The sequence below is a fragment of the Erythrolamprus reginae genome, chromosome 1, assembly GCF_031021105.1.
Source record: "Erythrolamprus reginae isolate rEryReg1 chromosome 1, rEryReg1.hap1, whole genome shotgun sequence".
NCBI classification, from domain to species: domain Eukaryota; kingdom Metazoa; phylum Chordata; class Lepidosauria; order Squamata; family Dipsadidae; genus Erythrolamprus; species Erythrolamprus reginae.
Genome location: NC_091950.1, coordinates 210,451,895 through 210,475,969, shown reverse-complemented (window position 1 = coordinate 210,475,969; position 24,075 = coordinate 210,451,895). Strand labels below are relative to the sequence as shown.

Below are 24,075 nucleotides of genomic sequence, written 5' to 3'. Positions count from 1 at the left end.
TAGTAAATTATTTATCCACCACAAGTAAAGATTCTTCCACCAGCTATTTCAGCATTAGCTACTTCCAACATAGTTTTTTTTTAAAGGCACAGCTACCCTTTTGAAGGGTGAACAGTTAGATAGCATTTAGTCTAATATACATTTGTTAAACCAGCTGACCATACTTACTTTGTCTGGTCTCAGACAACGAATGATTAGCATCCTCTGGAACCCTTCCAGTTTATTTTGCCACTCCTCAGGAAATTCCTCATGGTGAGGATTCTGAAAACACAGACAATTCTTGAGCAATACAAACAAAAATTGCAAAGGCGGATTCTAATGCTAAACAACCAAATTGAAAATCTTCAAAAGATTCAGTTTCATGTCACTTACTTACTTACTTACTTACTTACTTACTTACTTACTTACTTACTTACTTACTTACTTACTTACTTAGTAACTTACTTACTTACTTACTTATTAGATTCGTATGCCGCCACTCTCCGCAGACTCGGGGCAGCTCACAACAATAACAAAACAATACACAGAGAACAAATCTAATATTTAAAATCTAAAAACCCATTATTTAAAAGAACATACAACACAAGCATACCATACATAAAACTAGATAGGCCTGGGGAGAGATGTCTCAATTCCCCCATGCCTGACGGCAGAGGTGGGTTTTAAGGAGTTTGCGAAAGGCAAGGAGGGTGGGGGCAATCCTAATGTTTGGGGGGTTCCAGAGGGTCAGGGCCGCCACAGAGAAGGCTCTTCCCCTGGGTCCCGCCAGACGACATTGTTTCGTCGACGGGACCCGGAGAAGGCCAACTCTGTGGGACCTAACCAGTCGCTGGGATTCGTGTGGCAGAAGGCGGTCTCAGTTCAAGTCAGGATGCAGACAGTACTTGACGTATGACCGCAATTGGGACGGGAATATCTATTACTAGGTTGTGTGGTCATTGTGCTGAATTTTACAACCTTTTTTTGCCACACACATTAAGGCCATCATTTGACTTCTAGACATTGCAACTGACATAAATACATGCTGATCATTAAGTATGCCGAACTGCAGTCATGTGAGGAGTAAGACTGTCAAAGGGTAATAATTTGAGAACTACCCAAGTGTATCTGCATGAATTATTCTTTACCGTCCTACCCTCAGCCTCACACATACACATATGAATGTGTTTGACTGCATACACCTCTCTAATATAAGCTGAAATCTCACTTTTTAAAAATGAGCTACAGTTCATGGAAATTCAAGTGATAATTATCTGGTACTTAAGGTGCCAGAAAAATTGTTTCGCTACAGAAGATTAATATGGCTAGCTGTCTTAGGAAATTCATTCAAAACACTTCAGGGAAATCTCCAGCTATTTCTCAATCATTAACTCCCAATGAAACAATTGTCCAATAATTTATTCTGGACCATTAGCAAACAATTTCCCTATCCAAAAGTGTGGTTAACCAGCAGTTTAATAAACCACTATCCTATGTCTCAATGACATTGGAACTACTGTCAACAGCATGATGACAAGCCTGCTTCCAGTCTTCTGGGGTAACTTCTCAAACAAATTCTGCAGAAGCTTCTTCCTCTTGCTTCTTTCAGAATGGAAGGTTTTCCAGCCATCTGCAGCTAACATTAATGGAAGGGTCATTCACTTGATATTTAATTCTAATGCTGGGCAGAGGTGGGTTCCTCCCGGTTTGAACCAGTTCTATGGAACTGGTAGTAATTTGGCCTGAGGCACTGGAACAGGCAGCAACCTGCCACGCCCACAAACAAGCTCTCTCAGTGACACAATTTTTTATTTTATTTTTATTTATTTATTTATTTTGTCCAATACATAATACACATTGAAGAGAATAGATATGTAATAATATAAATAAAGAAAAGAATAGAAGAAAAGATATAAAAGTATAGGTGAACATGTTTGAAAGGAAGAAAAGGTGAATGAGATAAGGAGAGACAATTGGACTGGGGACGGAAGGCACACTGGTGCACTTATGCACGCCCCTTACTGACCTCTAAGGAACCTGGAGAGGTCAATCGTGGATAGTCGAAGGGAAAAATGTTGGGGGTTAGGGGTTGACACTACTGAGTCCGGTAATGAGTTCCAAGCTTCGACAACTCGGTTGCTGAAGTCACATTTTTTACAGTCAAGTTTGGAGCGGTTAATATTAAGTTTGAATCTGTTGCGTGCTCTTGTGTTGTTGCAATTGAAGCTGAAGTAGTCATTGACAGGTAGAACGTTGCAGCATATGATCTTGTGGGCAATACTTAGATCGTGTTTTAGGCGACGTAGTTCTAAGCTTTCTAGACCTAGGATTGATAGTCACACCATAGGTGCCGCCATCTTGAGTTTTGCTTCTGCACACGCACAGAAGCTGGGGTTTTAGCCCAGTGCATGCGCACATGTGCCACATGTCAAGGAGCAAACCAGCAGCAAAGAAAACCAGAAGCCACTTCTGGTGCTGGGGTCAAAACATGAACTCACTTGCCTCAAAGGAAGTGAGCTTTGTCATGAAACTCTAAGTCATTCCCCAGTTTGTTCTCTGTGTTCTCTTTAACAACATATCAAACTAAATCCTTTAGCCTCACCTGAACATATGAACCCACTGTAGATTGAGAGCTAAAGTAGGTGATGCTTCACTGGAACCCACAGATGCATGGAGAAAAACAAAGGAACTGGCGGAGGAACAGACCACTTCCTCTCCACATACTGCTGTCCTAATCTCAACAGGATGGCTATATGCAGCGGTGGGCTACGAGCCGGAACGCTAAATTGCATTCGCCGCTGCGGCTCGTATGTTCTTGCGGGGCCAGTGCAATTTTGTTGCTGCACCTGTGGAGGAAGCAAAATCACACATGGAGCCGCAGGTGCGCCCATGTTTTGGCGAGGTTTTTTTCCTTCCGCACATACCTAAACACGGGCACACCTGCAACTCCATGCGCGATTTTGCTTCCTCCACAGGTGCAGCAACAAAATCGCACTGACCCCGCAAGAACTTACAAGCCATGGCGGCGAGCGCAATTTCGCGTTCCAGCTAGTAGCCCACCGCTGGCCATATGGCTTCAATTAAGTCACTACTATAGAAGTAAGACACACACTTTGTATAGTCATGGTTTTTGTCTGCTAGACCTCAAGAAATGGCTTTTCCCTATTCTATTCCTTGGTAGCCAGTGGATCTGGAATCATTCAAACATACTCTCTAACTCTACTACTTAGAAACACAGCAAATGTATGACCCTCAGCAACAAACTGAGATGTGAACAATTTGGACAAAGCAATACTTCGTCAAACTAGTTAATCAAGCACTTATTAATATCCAAAATTAATAATTATGCATGAGTGCCCAGAGAAGTCATTAAGATTTATAAACATTCGACAAGAAGAAAATCTGGTTTCCAGCTTTATGCCAATTTAAAATAAAACGGGCCTTAATTGAACAAAGCCATGTGTGATCACCCCCCTATAAAAATGATGTTGAGACTCTAGGAAGAGTGCAGAGAAGAGCAACCAAGGTGATTAAGGGACTGTACGCTAAAACATGGTGAACAGTTGCAGGAACTGGGCATGGCTAGTCTAGTGAAGAGAAGGACCAGGGGAGACATGATAGCAGTGTTCCATTATTTGAGGGGCTGCCACAGAGAGGAGGGGGTAGCTTTTTTTCCAAAGCAGGCCAGACAAAGAATAATGGATGGAAACTGATCAAGGAGAGATTCAACCTAGAAATAAGGATAATTTTTCTGACGGCAAGAATAATCAACCAATGGCATAGCTTGCCTTCAGAAGTTGTGGAAGCTTTCAAGAAGAGTCCGCTCGGGCAGGGGTTTGGGCTAGATGACCTACAAGGTCCCTTTCAAGTCTGTTAATCTGTATCTAGAATCAACAGCAATCTCACAAAGGAGAATGTTTCAAAAAGAGAGTAATAAAAAATTACTTTTGGAATCAAAAATTCACCTGGATACAAGACCAATCAGAAACTGGCTTTCCAGAAATTCGATGAGACAGTCCAATTAGCAATTAGTTCTGCTACAAACACAAAAGTTCTGTCAGATCCTATTCGGTTGCATGTTAGCTCTTGAAAAGTACGTTACAGTGCTAATCACTTTATCCCTGAACATACCAGCTGCAGCTGCTGAAAAATATCAGATTATCAAATATCAGTCCTTAACCTACTAGCCATGAAGCACATCCCCATTAGACTGATGCTGACCTTGAAAACCTGCATTGGTATAAAGATTGCTTTTCATTAAAAGTAATTCTAAAATGGAAAACTATATAATAAAACAATAAAAGCCTATCAGAAGTAAAGAAAAACGATCACAGCAAGGCTGGAATTACAATAAAAAACAGCAGCATATGAACCGATTTGAATTTTTAGTAGTAATCTAAAAGTTGATATTTTTCAATTAACAAAATTATTACCAATAATTGTAAAAATAATGAATGTCCTTGTAAACATAATTTAGAATACAAAAATAAAGTTATACGCGGGAGGGTTTAATGCTGATGTAAAGATGAATTCTTCTTTAACTGAGGAATGTACGCCAGATAATTACAGACCTACCAAACTATCATATACAGTTTTCCATCCATCCTTCAAGCGTATAAATTCCTTTCGAATACTTCTGAACGTTGGCAAATCATCCAGGCGGCATATTTCATCCCATGACTTCTGGGGAAGCCAGGGGCAGGGATTAGAATAAGGGTTGTCCAGGCCTATCCCTCCTGTTAATAGAAACTTCCACTCATCCTCATTAATCTGCAATGATTTCAAACAAAATAAATTACTTATTAAAACTTTGAAATTCAAAGATGTAGTTGTTTATGCAGCTTAAACCAAGTTCAGAGACTATATTTTCCCCCAAATTTGTTATTTTCCAAAATTGTTCTGATTGGAAGCTGATTCTTTACCTTGAGGCCCCCTGTCCTAATGTCTACCGTGGACAATCATGCAACCATCAAAGAGAACAAGTAGAAGAAACAGAAGAACTATTGCATCTCTCAGTTTTTCCTTGGGCAATGCTACCAACTGAAGTCAAATGGAGAAAAGCATAGCAAGAGGCAAGGATTCAAGTTTCAAGGTGTTCTCAGTGCAACCCTGCAAATTACTGGAAATGGGAGCTTTGGTTGCTTCACCAATGCCATTTTATGGTCAGGAGACAACTATTTTGAATCTGAGGTGACAAGGAAGGGATCAAATCAAATCCTTCCAAATCTGTAAAAGTTGTGATTCTGGTCTGGTCTTTCAGCATAGCTGCAAGGAGCAACCATTTAGGACCATGATGGCATACCTATGGCACGTGTGCCACAAGTGGTATGTGGAACCATGCCAGTGGGCATGCAAGCTCAGGTTTGATGTGCATGCACATGTTGGCCGGCTGGTTTTTGTGCCTTCTGGGCCCACTAGGGGTCAGGAAACAGCATGGTTTCAGCCTCCACATGGGGTGGGGAAGGCCCGTTGTTTATTCTCCCAAGCTCCACAGCCTTTCTAAGAGCCTGGGGAGGATGAAAATGGTCTTCCCCACTCCCCTAGATATCCTCTGGAGGCTGGAAACATTGTGTCTACCAGGTTTCAGAGGGGAAGGCCTTTTTCACCCTCCCTAGGCTCCTAGAAAGTCCCTGAAGCCTGGGGGAGCAAAAACTATACTTCCGGTTCAACCAGAACTTGGCAACCAGGCAATTTCTGGCCTCCGGAGGGGTGCGGAAGACCATTGTCATCCTCCCCAGGCTCTTAGAAAGGCTCTAAACCCTGGGGAAGAGTGACGAATGGGTGTGCCATCATGTGTTGGGAGTGGGGAGGTGTCGTGCATGCATGCGGAGGCCTGCATTGAATTATGGGTGTGGGTACGCATACACATAACCCCCTTTTTGGCACGCAAACCAAAAAGGTTTCACCATCACTGATCTAAGAGGGCCTCAATGTTAACATTGATCTGTAAAGATATGCATCATTTAAAAATTGGCCCTAGGGTCCTTGTTCTGCCAGCGTGTCTCAACCACTCGTAATTACAGGGTAAATAGTCCAGGAAGACACATACCACATGATAAAAGGAAAACCCAAAGGTTTTTATAAACAGAAAAACAAAAACAGCTCCCTTTTTAAATGTCAAAGGGATTTTCTGGTACACACAAGGCACAGGTTAAATGCAGTCCAATTGCTCACCCAATAACTGGGAAATTGAGTCCAATTCTAAAGTCCAGAGAGTCCACACCCACAATCCTGAACAGCAAAAACCACGGTCTTGACGAAACAATGAATCAGATAAACTGCCATGAGACTAAAATACCAGGCTGCACTTTTATCTGTAGCACTAATTACAGCAGCCCCACCCAACCACAGGTGGCCTCATTTTCTCTTGCAATAATCCTTCAGTTGTTGTCTCCTATGCATCACTCTACACATGCGTAGATGTGTCATTAATTCTCGTTCAGAATCCAGGGATGATACAGATGACTGATCTCCTCCTGGGCTGTCTGCCAAACTGCCCTCTTCCCTGTCACTCGCGCTTCCTTGGTCAGAGGAGACTTTATCGGCAGAGTTTACTGGGAGCAAAACAGGCCTGCAGTATGTGGATGTCTCCCCCACATCCACCTCCACATTCCTTGGGGCAGGAGCTGGGCCAGAGCTAACCACAACAGGTCCTAATGTTCTGCAGTCCCAGGACGTTATGGATATTTAATGGTGTAATTACCTTTTCTGACAGCTATTATTGATAGGAAAGTATCTTAGTGGGGCCTTCTTTAAAAACAGAGTTTGCCCTTGCCCGAGGAACTCTTACTCAGGCAAAGACCATTTTGTCTTCATAAAAGTTTGCTTGTCCCTAGATCACTTGTTATGTTTAGATTCATCTATCAAAAAAGATATTTCCAGGAAATAGTGAGGACAAAATGGTTACATCACTTTCAGTTGTTGAAGATTTTAGAAAGAGAACATTTTGCTGAGATGGTTGCTTTACCTCCTGTGCCTCAAATGTTTGCTGTTGGGTTTTTGTAGTTGTTGTTCTTTTGTTTTTCCCTTTTCCTTTGGTATGTGGTCTTCTTCTGGAAGCTTAAGGCAGTTTATGTGGGGAGAAAGGAAGCTTTTCATCCCCTTTATGGCCCACTGAGTTAAATTGGTTTAAGAGAACATGACTAACTTAAACTCCCAAGCAATCCTGTGGTCAAGTGGGAAGTTAAACCTGAATGTCCCCAATAAAAAAAAAATCAACCACATCCATACACATATAGAAATATAAACATACACCCAACTCAGCGATACACGGCATCATATACATCCCCTGTGGGTACCTTCTCAGTTCTGTCCCATCTTTTGCCCATCCCCTACAGTAGTAGTAATGGAGGAAGGCTTCAAGATAAGGAAAAAACAGAGGGCTGGATTCTGGACTGAATTCTGGTAGGATGGAGAGAAGCAAAAGAGACTGGGTTCTGGGATAAAGAGGGAAAGATAATTGTTTGAAGAGAAAAGAGGGATCTGATCTGGTGAGGACTGAATTAGGACAAGGGGGGGGGAACAAGCAAGCAGCAAAAAGTTAGGGAGGAATACAAGGTTAGATGCAAGCAGAAGAGAAGGACTGAAGATGCAGAGAGAGCAACAGGGCAATGAACTGAGAGAATGGCAGGATAGAATGAAGATACAGAAAGAAAGAATGTTAGGAAATGTATGAATGTGGCATCAAAGGGCTAAGGGGCTGCTCCAGTTTCTTTAAAAAGTTAACAAGCCATTCTGACAATTTTTGCCCTTTTTACTTTCTCGCTGGAACTCAGAGCTTAGAAATATTTGGGGAAAACTAGAGTCTCAAACACATGGTAACCCCATTATGCAAAAATCCCGTCCAGTAATGTGTTTTTAGCAGCACTAACCAATTTATCGTGCTTCAGAAGATTTACGTTCAGGCCGAAGGAGAAGAGCAGTTTGTCTTTTTCAAAGAGCGAGCGGCAGATGTTGACATAGAGGGAGTAAGTAAAGTGGTCTCTGAGAAGCCTCAGTCTGAAAGCATTAAAAAGAATAGGGAAGGGGTCTAAAAGACAGCACTTGTGGCAGCCACAAGTCTGAAGATCCTTGCAATTTCAATTCTACAGGAGTAAATGATTTTTTTCAATTAAATATTTTATTTTTTAAAAGTTATACAAGGAACCCCACTAATCACTCAGCAGATACCCTTCAAAGGGACTCATACTGACATATAATAGCCACCCACTTCCATGAACTGATTCAACACTTTTCAAGTTGGTTGCATTACATCTCATGGCAATTCCCAAGTTGACTTACTTTGTAAAGTAAATTTTGAAAAAAAAAACACATTTAAAAATGCTTTCTTCTGTTCTGATTCTTCCAGGATTAAATTTCAATGGCAACTGACTGGTTTTAGTAAATTGGAATTGGAGAAATAGCTAATCCATATCCACCTTATCCATACCAGGCATAATTTCGTAAACCTCAGTTCATGTCCTCTCTTATTCTCCTCCCAAATATTACAACTTTCCTCATAGGAAAGCTGTTCATCCCTTCCATTTGGTGTCCTCCTCTAAACCTTCCCCAGCTCCACTATATCCTTTCAAACATGTAATAACCAGAATTACACACAATATTACAGACATAGTCATGGTATTCAGTCATATAAGAAAATATAATATTGACATCTCTATTTTCAACAGCTTCTTATTATCTCTAAGATGCTGCTGGCTTTTTTTTTTACAGCAGATGAACTCTGTGTTAACATCTTCACTGAACTGTTTACTGTTATTTCAATGTGTCTTTCCTTCAACAACTACCTTAAGAACAAACTAGGGCTTAAACCAAAACCAAGTGCACAAGTTATTTGTGTCCCTCCCCTTCCCCACCCCAAATTATATTATGGCTTAATGGGGTTACCTGACTGACATAACTTACTAAACATTAAATGCTACAATTTTGCCATATAGTCCATTTGAAAACGAACACAGGTATTCAATTTATGCATTTTCAGAAAGGCCTATGTACTTTTGCAAAACAGTATCTCTGAACACATACAAGCAGCAGCCTTGTCTAACTACAGTCAACATTGCAAGAAACATAGCTGGCCCATTTAAAGTGTCAACAACTCTAAACTGTGAGTAATGGGTCCAAGATGAGAATAAACAGGTCCAAACAGAAGAAAACATCAAGCAATCAAACACCCAAAAAGTACAGGAGGGCGAAGGGGAGGGGGGGGGGCTGAATTTAAATATTGTTTGTATTTATTACTTAGCAGTCCCAAGTTACAAATGAATGTTAGTACTATGTACAAAACAGTTGGGTTTGCAATATATAAACAAGCTAACAATGAATGTTTGTATGTATTGAAGTACTATAGTTTTAAGAAGTAGTGTTGCAAATTGCCATAAGAGGGAGCCAGAAAGCATTATTTCTCTGTCTGCTCTCTCTGTTCTTTCTGCTGATTCACTGTGACTGATGTAGTAAGCTCTGTGTTAGTTTGATGGATTTGTAAGCTGTAATGTATGTCTGATATGCAAAACAAAGAAGGCTTGTAATATTATTATTGTATTGAGAGATATTGACTGTTGAACTTGACTGTGCTATTTTGCTATTTCTAAAAGTAAACACTATTTTATTCACTTTAATGTATCTGTCTTGTATGACTGAATAATTACTTATATCTCCTGGATATCTACTGGAATCCCATGTTTTCCTCTGTGCATGTCCTTGATAACTCAAGGATTTTGCACACTCCTTAACAATGAATATCACATAAAATCTAACACTGAACTCAATTTTCACAGCACATTATTTTTTAAATGACTTTTCAGTGAAGTCAACTTAAATGCTGTGTCCAATTGACTGAAGACAGTGAAATTAGTCAAGCTAGGTTTGCCTAATTTTCTCAAGGTTTGCTATTTAAGTCCTGTTTTGGTATTTTTATTGAATTATTAAAGAAGAACATTTGGAGGGGAAGGAAAACTTTGAATGAAAAGCTTACGAATGTTCCATTTGTAAGCTTTTTTTCTTACACAGTTCATTCAGAGTGAGGCATTTATCTCTTTCAAATTACTTGGTCTCCAATGTTTTAGTACTTGCACAGGTAAAAATATGTGCACAACAGCTTCTCTCTTCATGTAGGCTTGAGCATATTGAAAATATTTTATAAAGGTATACATTCCATTCATTTTATCAGAACTCCAACGTTGAAAACCAAAAACACAGACTTGTTTTGTGAAGCAGAACAGAACAAAACCCACATTCTTTCTGTAGAAAAATTGACTCCTGCATATCCACAATTCCCCCGTCTCCCTGATAGACAGGTAGTCCTTGACTTACAACCACAATAGAGCCCAAGGTATCTGCTGTTAGTGAATTTTGCTCCATTTTACCATATTCCTTGCCATACGTGTTAAGTGAATCACTGCTGTTGTTAAGTTAATAACCTGGCTGTTAAGTGAATCTGGCTTTCCAATTGATTTTGCTTCTCAGGAGATCAAAAAAGGGGATCACTTGACCGTGGGACATGCAACTGTCATAAATATGAATCAGTTGCCAAGATCTGAATTTTGATCACATGACCATAAGGATGCTGCAAAGACTGTGAAAAATGGTGACAAGTCATTTTATTCAGCGCCGTTATAACTTTGAAGAATTACTAAATGAACTGTTGTAAGTCAAGGACTACCTGTAATACCATTCTGCACTGTTATCTTTAGAACACATTTGGGAAATAGGAAGCAGCATATATATAAATAAATAAATAAATAAACAAACAAACAAACACTTTAAGTCAATAAATAGTGGGAAAATAGTGGGGAAATAAATAATCTGAAACTCTACTAACAAATATAGATTTGCTCATCCTGGCTCAAATTACAATAAAATACTCTTTTTGCTGGGGATGGAAAGACATACTTAATCCAATAAAATCAGTACACATACTATATGCTAACTGGATTAACATATAACTTGATTAATATATAACTTGATTCAAATCTCAGGTTAGTTAGTAGACTTAGAAGAAAATACCAACTCCACCTGCCTCTGTATTGGTTCCTATTTTACCCAGGTTATTTTTGATTAATTTTTAATGTTCAAGTTTTAATGCTTTATATTGCTGTTTTATGATGCTGTAGGCCATGCAGAGTCACTTGACAGTGAGATGGGCAGCGTACAAACTTAATAAATAAATTTTATCTAGAATGCTTCAATATAATAAATAGCCTAAGTAATAAAAACAGAAAAACCTAACCCACCCACTCCTGCTAGATGCTCCACAGTTAGAACAGATGGTGAAAGCAACATTAGCATCATAATGATTTCATATACCTTTCTTGCAAAATATCTGACTTTTCTGAATTGTCTATAGACATGATGAAGAGATTGATGAACCAGGTTAAGGAATACTGGTACATGGGCTCAATATTAGCCAGGTCAGCAATTGAAAAAAAAAGGATTGATGAATGAACTGCAATAGGGCGGTAGCCCATCCGGGTAGCATCTATCTTCTTTTCCGTTTCTTCTGCTATGGCTTGCTTTTCCGAAATTTCATTAGCCAAAGCTTTAGAAGAAGATAATACCTTGATAGCAGTCTCATCTTCCAAAATATTTCCTTCAGATGATGACAGAACTTCTAAAATTTTGTCCTCTATTTCCTGCAGCTGTCTATAACAGAAAATTAGATTAATACCTTGCAGAAGCCACGAGTGATCTAAAAATGATTTGATATAGTCAAGGGATCCTAAGATAGCAATGACTTTAGAAACAAAACTGGATTTGAGGGGTTAAATTTGTGACACTTATTTTAAACTTTAAGGTAGAAAACAGACACAAAACTGATTTTATACAACAGTTTCTTGACCCATTCCAGCCAATCAGCAAAACACACATAGAGGTAGTCCTCGACTTACGACCACAATTAAGCCCCAAATTCTGTTGTTGAGGAGATATTTGTGAGAAGGCACATAGTCAGCGTCCCGGTGGCAGCGGCGTTACTTTTGCTCCCGCGGAGAAACACTGGTTCCCTGCTGTTTGAGGGTGCCGATTCAGTTTGAATTGGCCCAAACCTCCCTGGAGGGGAGGGGAAGAAGGGAACGTGGTTTGGTCCCTGTTTAGTAAATAACTAAATGAAATATATTAAGGTGACTTAAGTAGGTTTAATTTAGACTTCTCAGGTTTATTCAGTTTGGACTAGTGTGTTAAATGTGGTTTACAGATTTGAAAATCAAAGTATTTGTTTTTATTGCTTTAATCTTAATTTATCAAGAGGGGTTTGATGAAATATAATAATGGCATAATAAAAAGTAATGAATTTAAATGTTTGTATTTGGGGGTTTTTTAAATCTCTGTTTTGAGATTTTCACTAAGAGGGAAGAAGGCACTACGGCTTTGATATTAAGATTATAAAATGTGAAAGATATTGATTTTACAAATAGTTTAAGGAATATTAATGATGGACTTAATGGAAATTTATCTGGATGATGAAATTAGAAGGAAGGGAATAAGGGGTGTGTGACAATAACTGAAATTAAATAGATGGGATTTAAGAATGTTTAATTTGATTATATAAGATTTATTAATCCAAAACTGTTTTATTGTAACAAAAGAGAAGGTATATTGCTTTTTGTATTTTATGATGTAGAGGAAAAATTAAAAAAAATTACTCTGGAGGAGATATTTTTTAAGTGACTTTTGCCCCATTTTGTAACCTTTATTGCCTCAGTTGTTAAGTGAATCACTGCAGTTGATAAGTGAGTAATCTGGTCACTAAGTGAATCTGGCTTCCCCATTGACTTTGCTTGACAGAAGGCTTCAAAAGGGGATCACATGACCTTGGGACACAGCAACAGTCGTAAGTATGAACCAGTTGCCAACTATCTGGATTTTGAATACATGATCAGGGGGATCCTGCAAAGATCGCAACTATGAAAAACTGTCATAAGTTACTTCTTTCAGTGCCTTTGTAACTTTGAACAGTCACTAAATGAACTATTATAAGTCAAGGACTATCTGTACTGTAAGTCTGGATCAGCTTTCCCTAATTTGATGCTTTTCAAATGTGTTGCACTTAACTTCCATAATCCTCATTAAAATCTAAAATGTAATAGAGTTCGTCTTCTGAAGAAGCCCATTTTATTGAAATCATGAGCTTTCCATCCTTAGAAAAAGTTAATAGTGGGGCTCAGTTCAATCCCTACCTCCTAACTTTCTCTGATCTATGCTAATCCTGGGGAAGGTCCGGGTTGATCTTCTCAATGGCCAGAGACCTTTCATAATTCTACTGTCCTTGAGCTGCCATTTTGAGCTGCATTTTATATTGAAACTAATGAAGTCCACTTTGGAATGCAGCATTCTTTCCTAGTCTGGAATTTGTCATATGTTAATCATCAGCTTCTCAAGTGTCCACTCAGAAGAGAGGGTTCGTGATTATGGTATTTAGAAGAATAAAACAATAGGAACCTCTGTTATCAAACAGTATCTACAATCTCATCTAGTTTCAGTGGTTTAGTACTTTATCATGCAGTAGCTAGATGTCTCTAGAAAGTCTAAAAGTCAACATTAAAACATTGGCACTTCTCCGTTTCTCCTTAAAACTATTTAATAGACTGAAAAAGTAGGAGATGCCATACAACCCTCACAGACAGCTTGCATTACTCTCCATTAAGATGCTAAATTCCTTTATAAGCTGGTGACCATTACTGCATCTTGCAATAACGAAGTCTACCTGAGCTATCCTGTGGGTGTTGTTTTGTACAGCTATTTAACCAAGATCAAAACCCAATGTCCCCCTTTGTACCACATGTTAAAATTTGGTTAATATAAATCTTCATTAGTTTTCTTGTGATTTAGCATATAATAGGCACAGAATCATTCAATGGTACAGAAGGCATAAATTACAAAGGAAAATACGGAATGCCAAAAAAAAATCACTTAGCATATTTCAAATGTTTCAGTGAAGGATTTTCTGTATAAACACATAGACTATCACTGGCCCTTTATAGAATACTTTTTAAAAGCCTTATTTGAAAGAGAAATAATATTGCCAAAATCTCTCCATATGTTACAGAGAATTCTCTGCCAATAAAGCTCAAGAGTACATTTACAGAATAGTTTTCACTCTTCTAATTTCTCAATTACCTACAAAGTCAAACCACACTTTACAGGGAACAGAAAAGGTCTTGTTAGTCCAAGAATTTTCACAACTCTTACTTTTTCAGTAACAAAGTCAACTACTTTTTATCAATCATTAATCAATTATTGATTACATACAAGTAATCCTCACCTTACAACCACATTAAAAGACTGCAAAACCTGTTGTTAAGCAATGTTGTCATTAAGTGAGCCATCCCATGGCCACACCCACTTTTATTACCTTTTACCATAGACATTAAGCAAATCACCCACTGTCATTAAGTGAGAAATCAAATGACTGTGGTTTGTAACTTCCCACTTCCCCATGGAGTTTGTCAGAAACCAACTGAGCAGGTTGAAAATTGGGCCAGATTACTTGCAAGACCACCTTCTGTTGTATGAGTCCCAGCAACCAGTTAGATCCCACAGAGTTGGCCTTCTCCAGGTCCCGTCAACTAGGCAATGTCACTTGGCAGGGTTTAGGGGAAGAGCCTTCTCTGTGGGGCCTCCGGCCTTCTGGAATCAGCTCCCCCCAGAGATTCGCACTGCCCACACCCTCCTCGTCTTCCGCAAGAGTCTTAAGACTCATTTGTGTCACCAGGCTTGGGGTGATTAGATCTTACTCCCTGGCTGACGAATGTCTGTATGGCTGTTTCCTGAATGTGTATGATTGATTTTAACGTATCTGGGGATTTTAGATTGGTTGTTCTGTGTAAATAATTGGATTTATCTATTGCATTCTGTTGTTTTTTATATGTTGTAAGTCACCCCGAGTCCTCGGAGAGTGGCAGCATATAAAATTAATAAATTAATTAATTAATTAATTAATTAACTTAGCACTTAGATTTATATATCGCTCTCTGCTTCACAGTAGAGCCACTCAGTACTCTGTGAGCAATTTACAATGTCAGCATATTGCCCCAACAAGCTGAGTCATCCTCATTTTACTGAGCTCAAAAAGAAAGAAGGCTGAGTTAAACTTGAACTGGTCAGGATCAAATTCCTGGCAGTGGCAGAGTTAGCTTGCAACACTGCATTCAAACCACTGTGCCACCACGGTTCACATGACTGCAGGATGCTGCTCTCTACATGGGGTTACCTTTGAAGAGTGTTCGGAAACTTCAGATCGTGCAGAATGCAGCTGCGAGAGCAATCATGGGCTTTCCCAGATATGCCCATGTTACACCAACACTCCGCAGTCTGCATTGGTTGCCGATCAATTTCCGGTCACAATTCAAAGTGTTGGTTATGACCTATAAAGCCCTTCATGGCATCGGACCAGAATATCTCTGGGACTGCCTTCTGCAGCACAAATCCCAGTGACCAGTTAGGTCCCACAGAGTTGGCCTTCTCCGGGTCCCGTCGACGAAACAATGTCGTCTGGCGGGACCCAGGGGAAGAGCCTTCTCTGTGGCGGCTCCGACCCTCTGGAATCAACTCCCCCTGGAGATTAAAATTGCCCCCACCCTCCTTGCCTTTTGCAAACTCCTTAAAACCCACTTCTGTCATCAGGCATGGGGGAATTGATTCCCCTGGCCCGTTTCCGTTTTATGTATGGTTTGTATGAGATGTATGATTATTTTTATATTAAGGGTTTTAAATTATTTTAATCATTGGATTTCTACTATTTTGTTGTTGTGAGCCGCTCCGAGTCTTTGGAGAGGGGCGGCATACAAATCTAATAAAAAATAATAATAATAATAATGTTGTTCCCAAGAGCCCAGATGATATTCAGATGACCACTGGGGGACTGTGACCATGTTCAATGTAAGGACCAGTAATACATCACTTTTTTTTCAATGCCATCATAAAATTAAATGGTCACTAAATGAATGGTTGTAAGTTGAGGACTTCTGTATGTTAATTACTTTCTCTCTGTAGAACATTATCATTCAGTTGAGATAATTTTCTATCTAATATTATTTTGATACTTTTTATTTTCAGCTCCTTGTAAGATCAGGGCTTGTTTTTCTTCTTCCAGATCTGGCCTCTCTCTTGCGACAACTATTCCAAGAAGTTGATCTTGCATCCCCTCTGGAGTTATCATGAAGTTTAACAAAGTTACCTGAAAATTTCAAGAGTTCCAAATTAGAATTAGAGCCAGGTAAGTCCAAAACCCCATAGTCAACACCAGTTATCCTAATCAGATACTTAAACTTCAGGATGCTGTGATACATTCTAACATAATGGTCCCCAACTTTTTTGGCACTTTTTGTGGAACCAGTTTTGTGGAACACATTTTTTCCATGGACAAGGGAAATAGTTTCAGTTTTGCTTGCTCATCCATGCTCCCGTCCAATGCTGCAGTCCGGTTCCTGACCAATGAAGGTTAGGGACCCCTGTTCTAACCCCTATCAAATATTTCTGAGAAAAAAAAGAGAATTACTTCTGCTTTTGTCTGAAAGTTCTCCTCTTCACTATACAGCATTTTTTTCCAAACAAGTATTTTCAAAATATATTTTCCTGATTTGTAGAATTTCCATGCTTGTGTATAGTGAGTGGAAATTCCCACAAATAGAAAGTAGTAGGTTGGAGAAGACTGACATAAGTAATTTCCACTTTCTGATCAGAAAATACCATCACTCTATGCCCAAAGGGACCATGGGAGGGCTTGTAAATCCAAGTTAGCACAGATCACCATGGAGAAAATCTACCATTTGGTTATTAAGAATTGGCAATGACTTTGAAAAATTGCCACATAATCAATCAAACAAAATCTGTGGGTTGGACTTTGATAGACTAATTAGCTTTCAACTCAGATGCTTTTCCAAAGAAAGTTTTGCCCTAAATATTTTTAAAATTATATATACTACACATAATCACTCACATATATGTCCGAGGGAGAGAATGGGGAAAAAGCATTTTCTTATATTAATGTTACATATGCATTATCATGATAAACCATACAGTGGATAGAGTGCAGAACTGCAGGCTACTTCTGCTGACTGCTGGTTGCCAGCTGCCTGAAATTTGGCAATGCAAATCTCACCAGGCTCAAGGTTGAGTCATCCTTCCATGGTGGGTAAAATGAATTGGGGAGCAATGTCCAGACTCTGTAAACCGCTTAGAGAGCGCTGTAAAGCAGTGTGAAGTGGTATATAAGTCTAAGTTCTATTGCTATTATACAGTATATGCCTGCAAATGCATAGGGAGAGATTTAAGGAAGGGATTGTGATACTGCTAATTAGATCATCCCCTTGCTTATGAAACAAAAGCCAGCCGCCTGAGATTCCCCTGCAAAATGCTCACTTTGACGGAGGTTTCTGGGAGGTAGTGGGGGTTTCGCAGCTTGGTTGTAATGTAAAAGCGAAAGTCCGGAGCGTATTCAATGGTGGAATCCCCAAGGCGGATGCAGATGCTGCCACCCTGCTTGAAAGTCTGCTTAAGCAGAAGAGGCTCCAGAATGGGGTCCAACTCTTCGGCGACATTTTCCAGCAGCACTTCGATTCAGCCAAGAAATTGAGACAAACCGTACATGGACAAGATGCAAGAACAAAGGACGTAAAACACACACAGTTATAAGCACATTAGCAAACTGAGATGGAAAGCAGTCTTAAAGACTCAGTAATTGGAATATGTGTAGAAAATATAAACATTTGCACACTAGCTCCACGTGCCAAATATGCTCTTAAATATGATTGCCACTAATAAAATATGATAGCTGTGATATTTAACACAGGAAAGTATAATAAATGGTTGGAAATATAGTGCCTGTTTGTTTGTTTGTTTGTTTGTTTGTTTGTTTGTTTGTTTGTTTGTTTGTTGAGAAATTTATTTGGAAATTTATATTGTTCCCTATTAGCACATAGCGACTCAAGGCAGCTTACAAGAATATAAAACCTTTTATAAAAACAATAAAACTAATAAAAGAGAGAATCATGCAATACATTGATAAAATAACCCCCACCCACCTACCCACTCCAGCCACAACGCATCATATGAGCCATTTCATGGGCTCTATCCCGCTCTGCGTTCCACAGGCCCACTGGCAGAACCAGGTCTTCAGCACCGTCTGGAAGAGTGTTAGAGTGGGGGTTATTCTAATCTCAGGGAATAGTGTTCCAGAGAGAGGGAGCCATTACAGAGAAAGTCCTACTGCGTCCCACCAGGTTATCTCCCTAGAGTAGTGATGGCAAACCTTTTTTTCCTCAAGTGCCAAAAGAGCGTGTGCACACGCTATCACGCATGCATGAGTGCCCACATCCATAATTCATTGCCTGAGGAGGGTGAAAACAGCTTCTCCCGCCCCCAAAGGCCCTCTGGTGGCCAGAAATGGCCTGTTTCCCAAATTCTGGTGGGCTCAGGAGGCTTGCCTTTCTCCCTCTCCAGGCTCCAAAGGCTTCCCTGAGAGCCAGAGGAAGGTAAAAACACCCTCCCCCATCTCCAGGAGGCTCTCTGGAAGCCAAAAAACACCCTCCCAAAGCCTCTGTGCGAGCCAAAAATCAGCTGGCCGACACACACATGCACATTGGAGCTGAGCTAGGGCATATGGCTCCACGTGCCACCTGTGACACCCGTGCCATAGGTTCGCCATCACTGCCCTAGAGAATGGGACCCACAACATTCCTTGCCTACCCACTCTAGTGGGTCGAGTAGATGTGACCAGCAAAAGACAGTCCGTCATGTAACCAATAATCTATTTTAATACTTTTCAGATAGGAGTGTCCAAAGTTATAAAATTGTGCAGGTTGAATGAATAAGAGTGTGTAAGAGATGGAACTACTACATGATAACAAACAGTTCTGGTATAGAACTGAATCAGCATGTCATGAGATATATATAAGCGTTTAAAAGCAAAACCTAAAAAGCAATTAAGATAAAATTCCTTCAGTTCCACAAGGATGGTATAAGTAATGGATAAAACTAAGAACATATGTGCAATATGGTCAAACTCCATCAGTTTTAATTTTGCTCTTCATATGGAAAATGCAATCTGTATCATGCCAGATAAATGTATTGTGGGAAATATTAGATGAGATGTTATGTCCTAAATCCCCACCTGACTATAACTTTTTCTCGATTTGGAGGATTGTTAATTGGTTTTGAGATGTAAAAGCTTTCACCATCTGATGCATTTCATTACATCTAAATGATTCCAGCTATTATAAAAAATAATCATGTACTTTGCAAATTTGCAAGACAAAAAATTACTTTTAAAAAGATTTGATAGCTTACCAGGTGTACCAAACTGAACACAGTTTTCTAGCGTCCGTACAAATTCACTGTCACTGAGCTTTATGACATGCAAGCTGTTGGCTTTTTCCATATTTTTCACCCATTTGTTGGCTTGACCTTGAGGGTCAATCATAAGTGGCCATCTTCTTGCATTTCTGGAGAGAGAAAACAGTGAATTAGCTCAACTTTGTGAATTTGCCTGTCAAATTAATTTGGGATTTTATTATGTGTTTGATTTTTTTTTATTTCCACTCAATCATGTCCAGTTCTCAGAGACTACCTGGACAAGTCCCTGCAATTTTCTTGGCAAGATCTTTCAGAAATGGTTTGACATTGCCTCCTTCTTAGAGCTGAGACAGTGTGTGCCTGGCCCAACATCGTCCCACTGGCTTTGTGCCTAAAGTGGGAGTAGAAATCATGGTCTGCTGATTTCTAGCCATGAGCCTTAACCACTATATCAATCTGTCTCTCATACGTGAACACATTTATGGAAATAAAGCGTTTTGTGAGCCGTACCAGTACAGAACAATGCCAAGCATTTCCTGTGAAGAAGTTATCTATTTCCTTCCAGTTTTATGTTTTCACTTTCTGGGCCCTTGCAAAAGGAAACAAGCTAGGATCTCAAAGTCCACAAAGGTGTGAGATACAATCCAAGGGTTAGGGTTAGAACTCCCCTCTTTTTGTAGAAATGACTAGCACACATCCATCATTCAGGCTTTTTCCCATGCTAGTTATCGCTTCCCACCCAACAAAAGAAAATGAATGGGTGCTCCGCATTCCTTTCACATAGGCCTCCCTGCATTCATCAGTTGTGTCTTTTCAGTGCAGTGTTGACTTCACTCCCTAGATTGCTAGGCAAGCAGATCTGTAGTCAACACAAGGGAAGCTCTACATGCAATATTAATCCTCGCAGCAAGCAGGAAAAAGGGAAGAGCTGGGCAGCAGCAAGCCTTTAAAAAGCCCACTCACCCCACCCAGCTGGCTTCCCAATCTTGGGGCTGCGTAGGCATGCTGGAGGGTCTCGCCTCCCAACAAAACAGGAAGTTGGTGCTGTGCTATCGGTGCCAATGCAAATGTCATCCTGGCGCTGAAAAGCGCCCAGCCTCTCAAATGTCCTGAAACCTTTTGCATGCCAACTAAGCTCTTCACTACTGAACAATACATATTATGCTTTTTTAAATGGAAAAATATTCAATAGCATCTTATTGCGCCACTGCAAGCAGAAAATAGCATACAATACTCTCCAAATAAATAAACTATGCCTATCTGGAGCTTGTTACTTACGAGATAATAATACCATTATCAATGGAAAATAAATCAGAAGGCAACCCAGCTATGTTCCAAGCTCTAATTTTCACGGCTTCTCCCAAAGTTGCAGTTAGAGAAAAATCATCTGAGCAGGGAATGCCTCTGGCTTTGCATGTCAATATCCAGTCCCGGCCTTGAGTCTGAAAAGGAAGAATGCTACACGTTGGACGTCTATTCTGAAAAACGATTTTAGAATGAGGCTCATTGGCAGTATCAATGCCTTGCCGCTCTTCTTGACAATTTGCTGGGACAAATTTGAGTTACTTTTAATCGTTTTTAATTCAAGGCCTTCTACCAAAAAACATTCATGTAATTCTTTGAAAATTATTCCCAAGAAGTATTTTAGTTATTTATTTAATTAAACTTTAAATGAACAAATAAAAGAATAGCCTTTTGCCATCTAATTAGCCTTTATTTTATCCATTTCTTCCATAATGCCCTTGGGGAGAAATATCATTAAGGGGCGAGTACAAGTGCACCAGAGTGCCTTCCGTCCCCTGTGCTATTGCTCTCCTATATCTCCTATACCTTTCTTCTATTCCTATATCTCTTCTTCTATTCTTTCATTGATATGTTCTATTACTATATCTTCTTTTCTATTCTTTCATAGATATATTTTACTATGAGTATCTCCTCTATAACCTTCATCATGTATTTTACTATGTGTGTGTGTGTGAGTGTGTGTGTGTGTATTGGAATAAATAAGTAAGTAAGTAAGTAAGTAAGTAAGTAAGTAAGTAAGTAAGTAAGTAAATAATCATGCAGCAAACTCAGAAGTGTACATAGCGAAAGATACTAGTTTATCAACAAGGGCTGAAATCAAGAGAGATGTACACACCTAGTATTCTGAAGATTAGACATTTTAGCGAAAGCTATAATCAGAAGCAGAAGGCCTTAATTAACAGTTTGTGACATTAAAAGTTACAGTGCAAAATAACTGTTTCAATTGTTAAACAGTATGATTGGGTACGCTTCTAGGATCATTCTACAAAGTTCTCAAGCACCTAATACTGTGTGATATTCAATGGGCATTTCTCAGCTTCTAGTTTAGATGGGTCAGAGGTATGTATCATTCATCCAGATGGGTCAGGTGCATATATCTCATTTTGGAGATAAAAGCCTTCTAGGCAACTTATAGCCTACATCAAAATCTATTGAGCAGAAAAACTGATTCATGCCATGATTGAAACAGACTGATTGGAAGAGAGGTAAGGAGCATCCACCAGGGGACGGGGATAACGACACTTAAATATGCACAGAAGTGTTAATGAATAATGTAAAGGAATTTGTGTTCAGATGCAGTTCGTGCTTTTGTTTTTCTGTCAATGTGATTGAATGCTTTTTTTTTTTAAAGCAAGATGTTTGTGTTAAAATTTTCATGAACTGAGTAAGACCTGATAACAAGGTCAGCCAATGAATAGGCAAAGCAACGAAGTCATCCAATGGTTAAGCTTAAACACATCTGAGTCTATGCAGAGAATTGAAACTGAAACTTAAGCTAGAAGGCTGGGCATGGCTCAGCCCACTCTGTACTCTGTCTGCTCTGAACTCTGAACAAGAAACTGCTTCTAACTGCTGCTACGTTAAAGAAGAACTCTGCTACTGGTATTGTAAAATCCGTATATAAAGAAGTTAACTAATCCAGCTGAATCAGTTTGTCGGTGTGTGCTTTCTGGAAATACAGTGATACCTTGTCTTAATTGGTTCCAGGATGAGGTTCTTAAGGTGAAAGGTTTGTAAGACAAAACAATGTTTCCCATAGGAATCAATGGAAAAGCGATTAATGCATGCAAGCCCAAAATTCACCCCTTTTGCCAGCCAAAGCGCCTGTTTTTGCGCTACGGGGATTTCCCTGAGCCTCCCCTTGCTGGGAAACCCCACCTCCAGACTTCCGTTGCCAGCGAAGCGCCCGTTTTTGCGCTCCTGGGATTCCCCTGCTGGGATTCCCCTGCAGCATCACAAAAACACGGAAGTACGGAGGTGGGGTTTCCCATGGAGGGGAGCCTCTGGGGAATCCCAGCAGTGCAAAAACGGGTGCTTCGCTGGCAACGGAAGTCCGGAGGTGGGGCATCCCAGTGGCGTCGGTGAGTTTGTAAGGTGAAAATAGTTTGTAAGAAGAGGCAAAAATATCTTAAACCCCGGGTTTGTATCTCGAAAAGTTTGTATGACGAGGCGTTTGTAAGACGAGGTATCACTGTAATTTTCTCCAACAAACTCTGACAGTTTGTACTGCAAAGCACCAGGATTCTTTTAACACTCTAAAATGGAGACTAGACTTTGAATATTTGTTCAGGAGCAGGAAGCAAAAAATTCTGGCAAAGCAGGCTTTTCACCTGTTTTACTTTTTTCTCCTGGAAAGATGGAAATGAGAACTGAAAAAGAAGGCAAAATTGTTAGAGGTCATCTGATTTTATTCTCCTTTTCCCTGTAATCCTCCCCACAGAGATGGAGTTTGGTTGTTCTGGGCAACATAGGAATATCCAGATAGAGCTGTTCCAACTACTATATTTTATAAGATGCATCGGAGTATAAGATGCACCTTAGTTTTTGAGGAGGAAAATAGGGAAAATAATTTGTTTACCGGGTATTCACCTGGCTAACGTCCTTAGTGTGGTCAGCTTCAGCACGTTATTTTATCTCCTAGTTAAGGCTTTTAAAAACTTTATTAGGAGAGGGTAACATTGAAAGGGCTTGCAAGACAGTAAGAGCTGAGAATATCATTAGCACCTGGAAAGAAACATTCAGAGCAAGTAGAGCAATGGGAAAAACTTAGGGCTTGGAAAACATTCTTCACAGAGAGTAACAATGAAAGAGCTTGCAAGCCGGTAAAAGCTGGGAACATCGTTAGCACCTGGTTAAGGCTGGAAAGAAACTTATTCGCAGCAAGTTATAGCAATGAAAAAAAAACCCTGCAAAGACATAAGGCTTGGAAAACATTCTTTGCAGAGAGTAACAATGAAAGAGCCTGCAAGGTAAGAGTTGGGAAGATCGTTAGCAGCTAGTTAGGGCTGTGGGGGGGAGCTATATTCAGAGTATAAAATGCACCCAAATTATCAGCCACTTTTTGGGAGGAAAAAGGTGTGTCTTATACTCTGAAAAATATGGTACTTCTTTCCCACAGAAACAAATATAATTCATAATAGGTAGAAAACAAATTTATTTTCAAGACAGAGTGTTTTTATATTAACAAAGTTAGAAATAAGAAACCAAGAAAATTAAATTGGATGGTCTTAAATACTAATGAGAGTGAATATGCCTTCAGAGAAAGTTCAGCATTTTAATGTCAATCAACTCGAAGGATCTACTCATGTGGCCTATATGTTCATAGAAATCTGCCATGCCATGGAATAAATTAGCTACACTGTTTGAAATGTTGAATCTGGGAACTGATTACAATGTAAAATAACATTTCAAAGAACTCTGAAATTGCTTAGGCGGTAACTCCAACTAAATGTTTATCTTACTCAAAACATTGATTTAAGGATAATTGCCTGTCACTTGTTAATAAAATCA

General features: G+C 39.6%; 1 protein-coding gene across 1 annotated transcript in view; it reads right to left on the bottom strand.

Annotated features, from left to right (window-relative positions):
* DNAH7 (dynein axonemal heavy chain 7) overlaps positions 1–24,075 on the bottom strand; it is a 173,140-nt gene that overhangs the window by 28,830 nt on the left and 120,235 nt on the right. Inside the window, exons 46-53 of the mRNA XM_070732131.1 lie at positions 20,539–20,702; positions 19,255–19,409; positions 17,329–17,519; positions 16,011–16,144; positions 11,278–11,613; positions 7,851–7,977; positions 4,555–4,749; positions 169–261 (exon numbers count right to left, since the gene is read on the bottom strand). Of these exons, the coding sequence (XP_070588232.1) occupies positions 169–261; positions 4,555–4,749; positions 7,851–7,977; positions 11,278–11,613; positions 16,011–16,144; positions 17,329–17,519; positions 19,255–19,409; positions 20,539–20,702 (1,395 nt within the window). The remainder of the gene's footprint in view (positions 1–168; positions 262–4,554; positions 4,750–7,850; positions 7,978–11,277; positions 11,614–16,010; positions 16,145–17,328; positions 17,520–19,254; positions 19,410–20,538; positions 20,703–24,075) is intronic.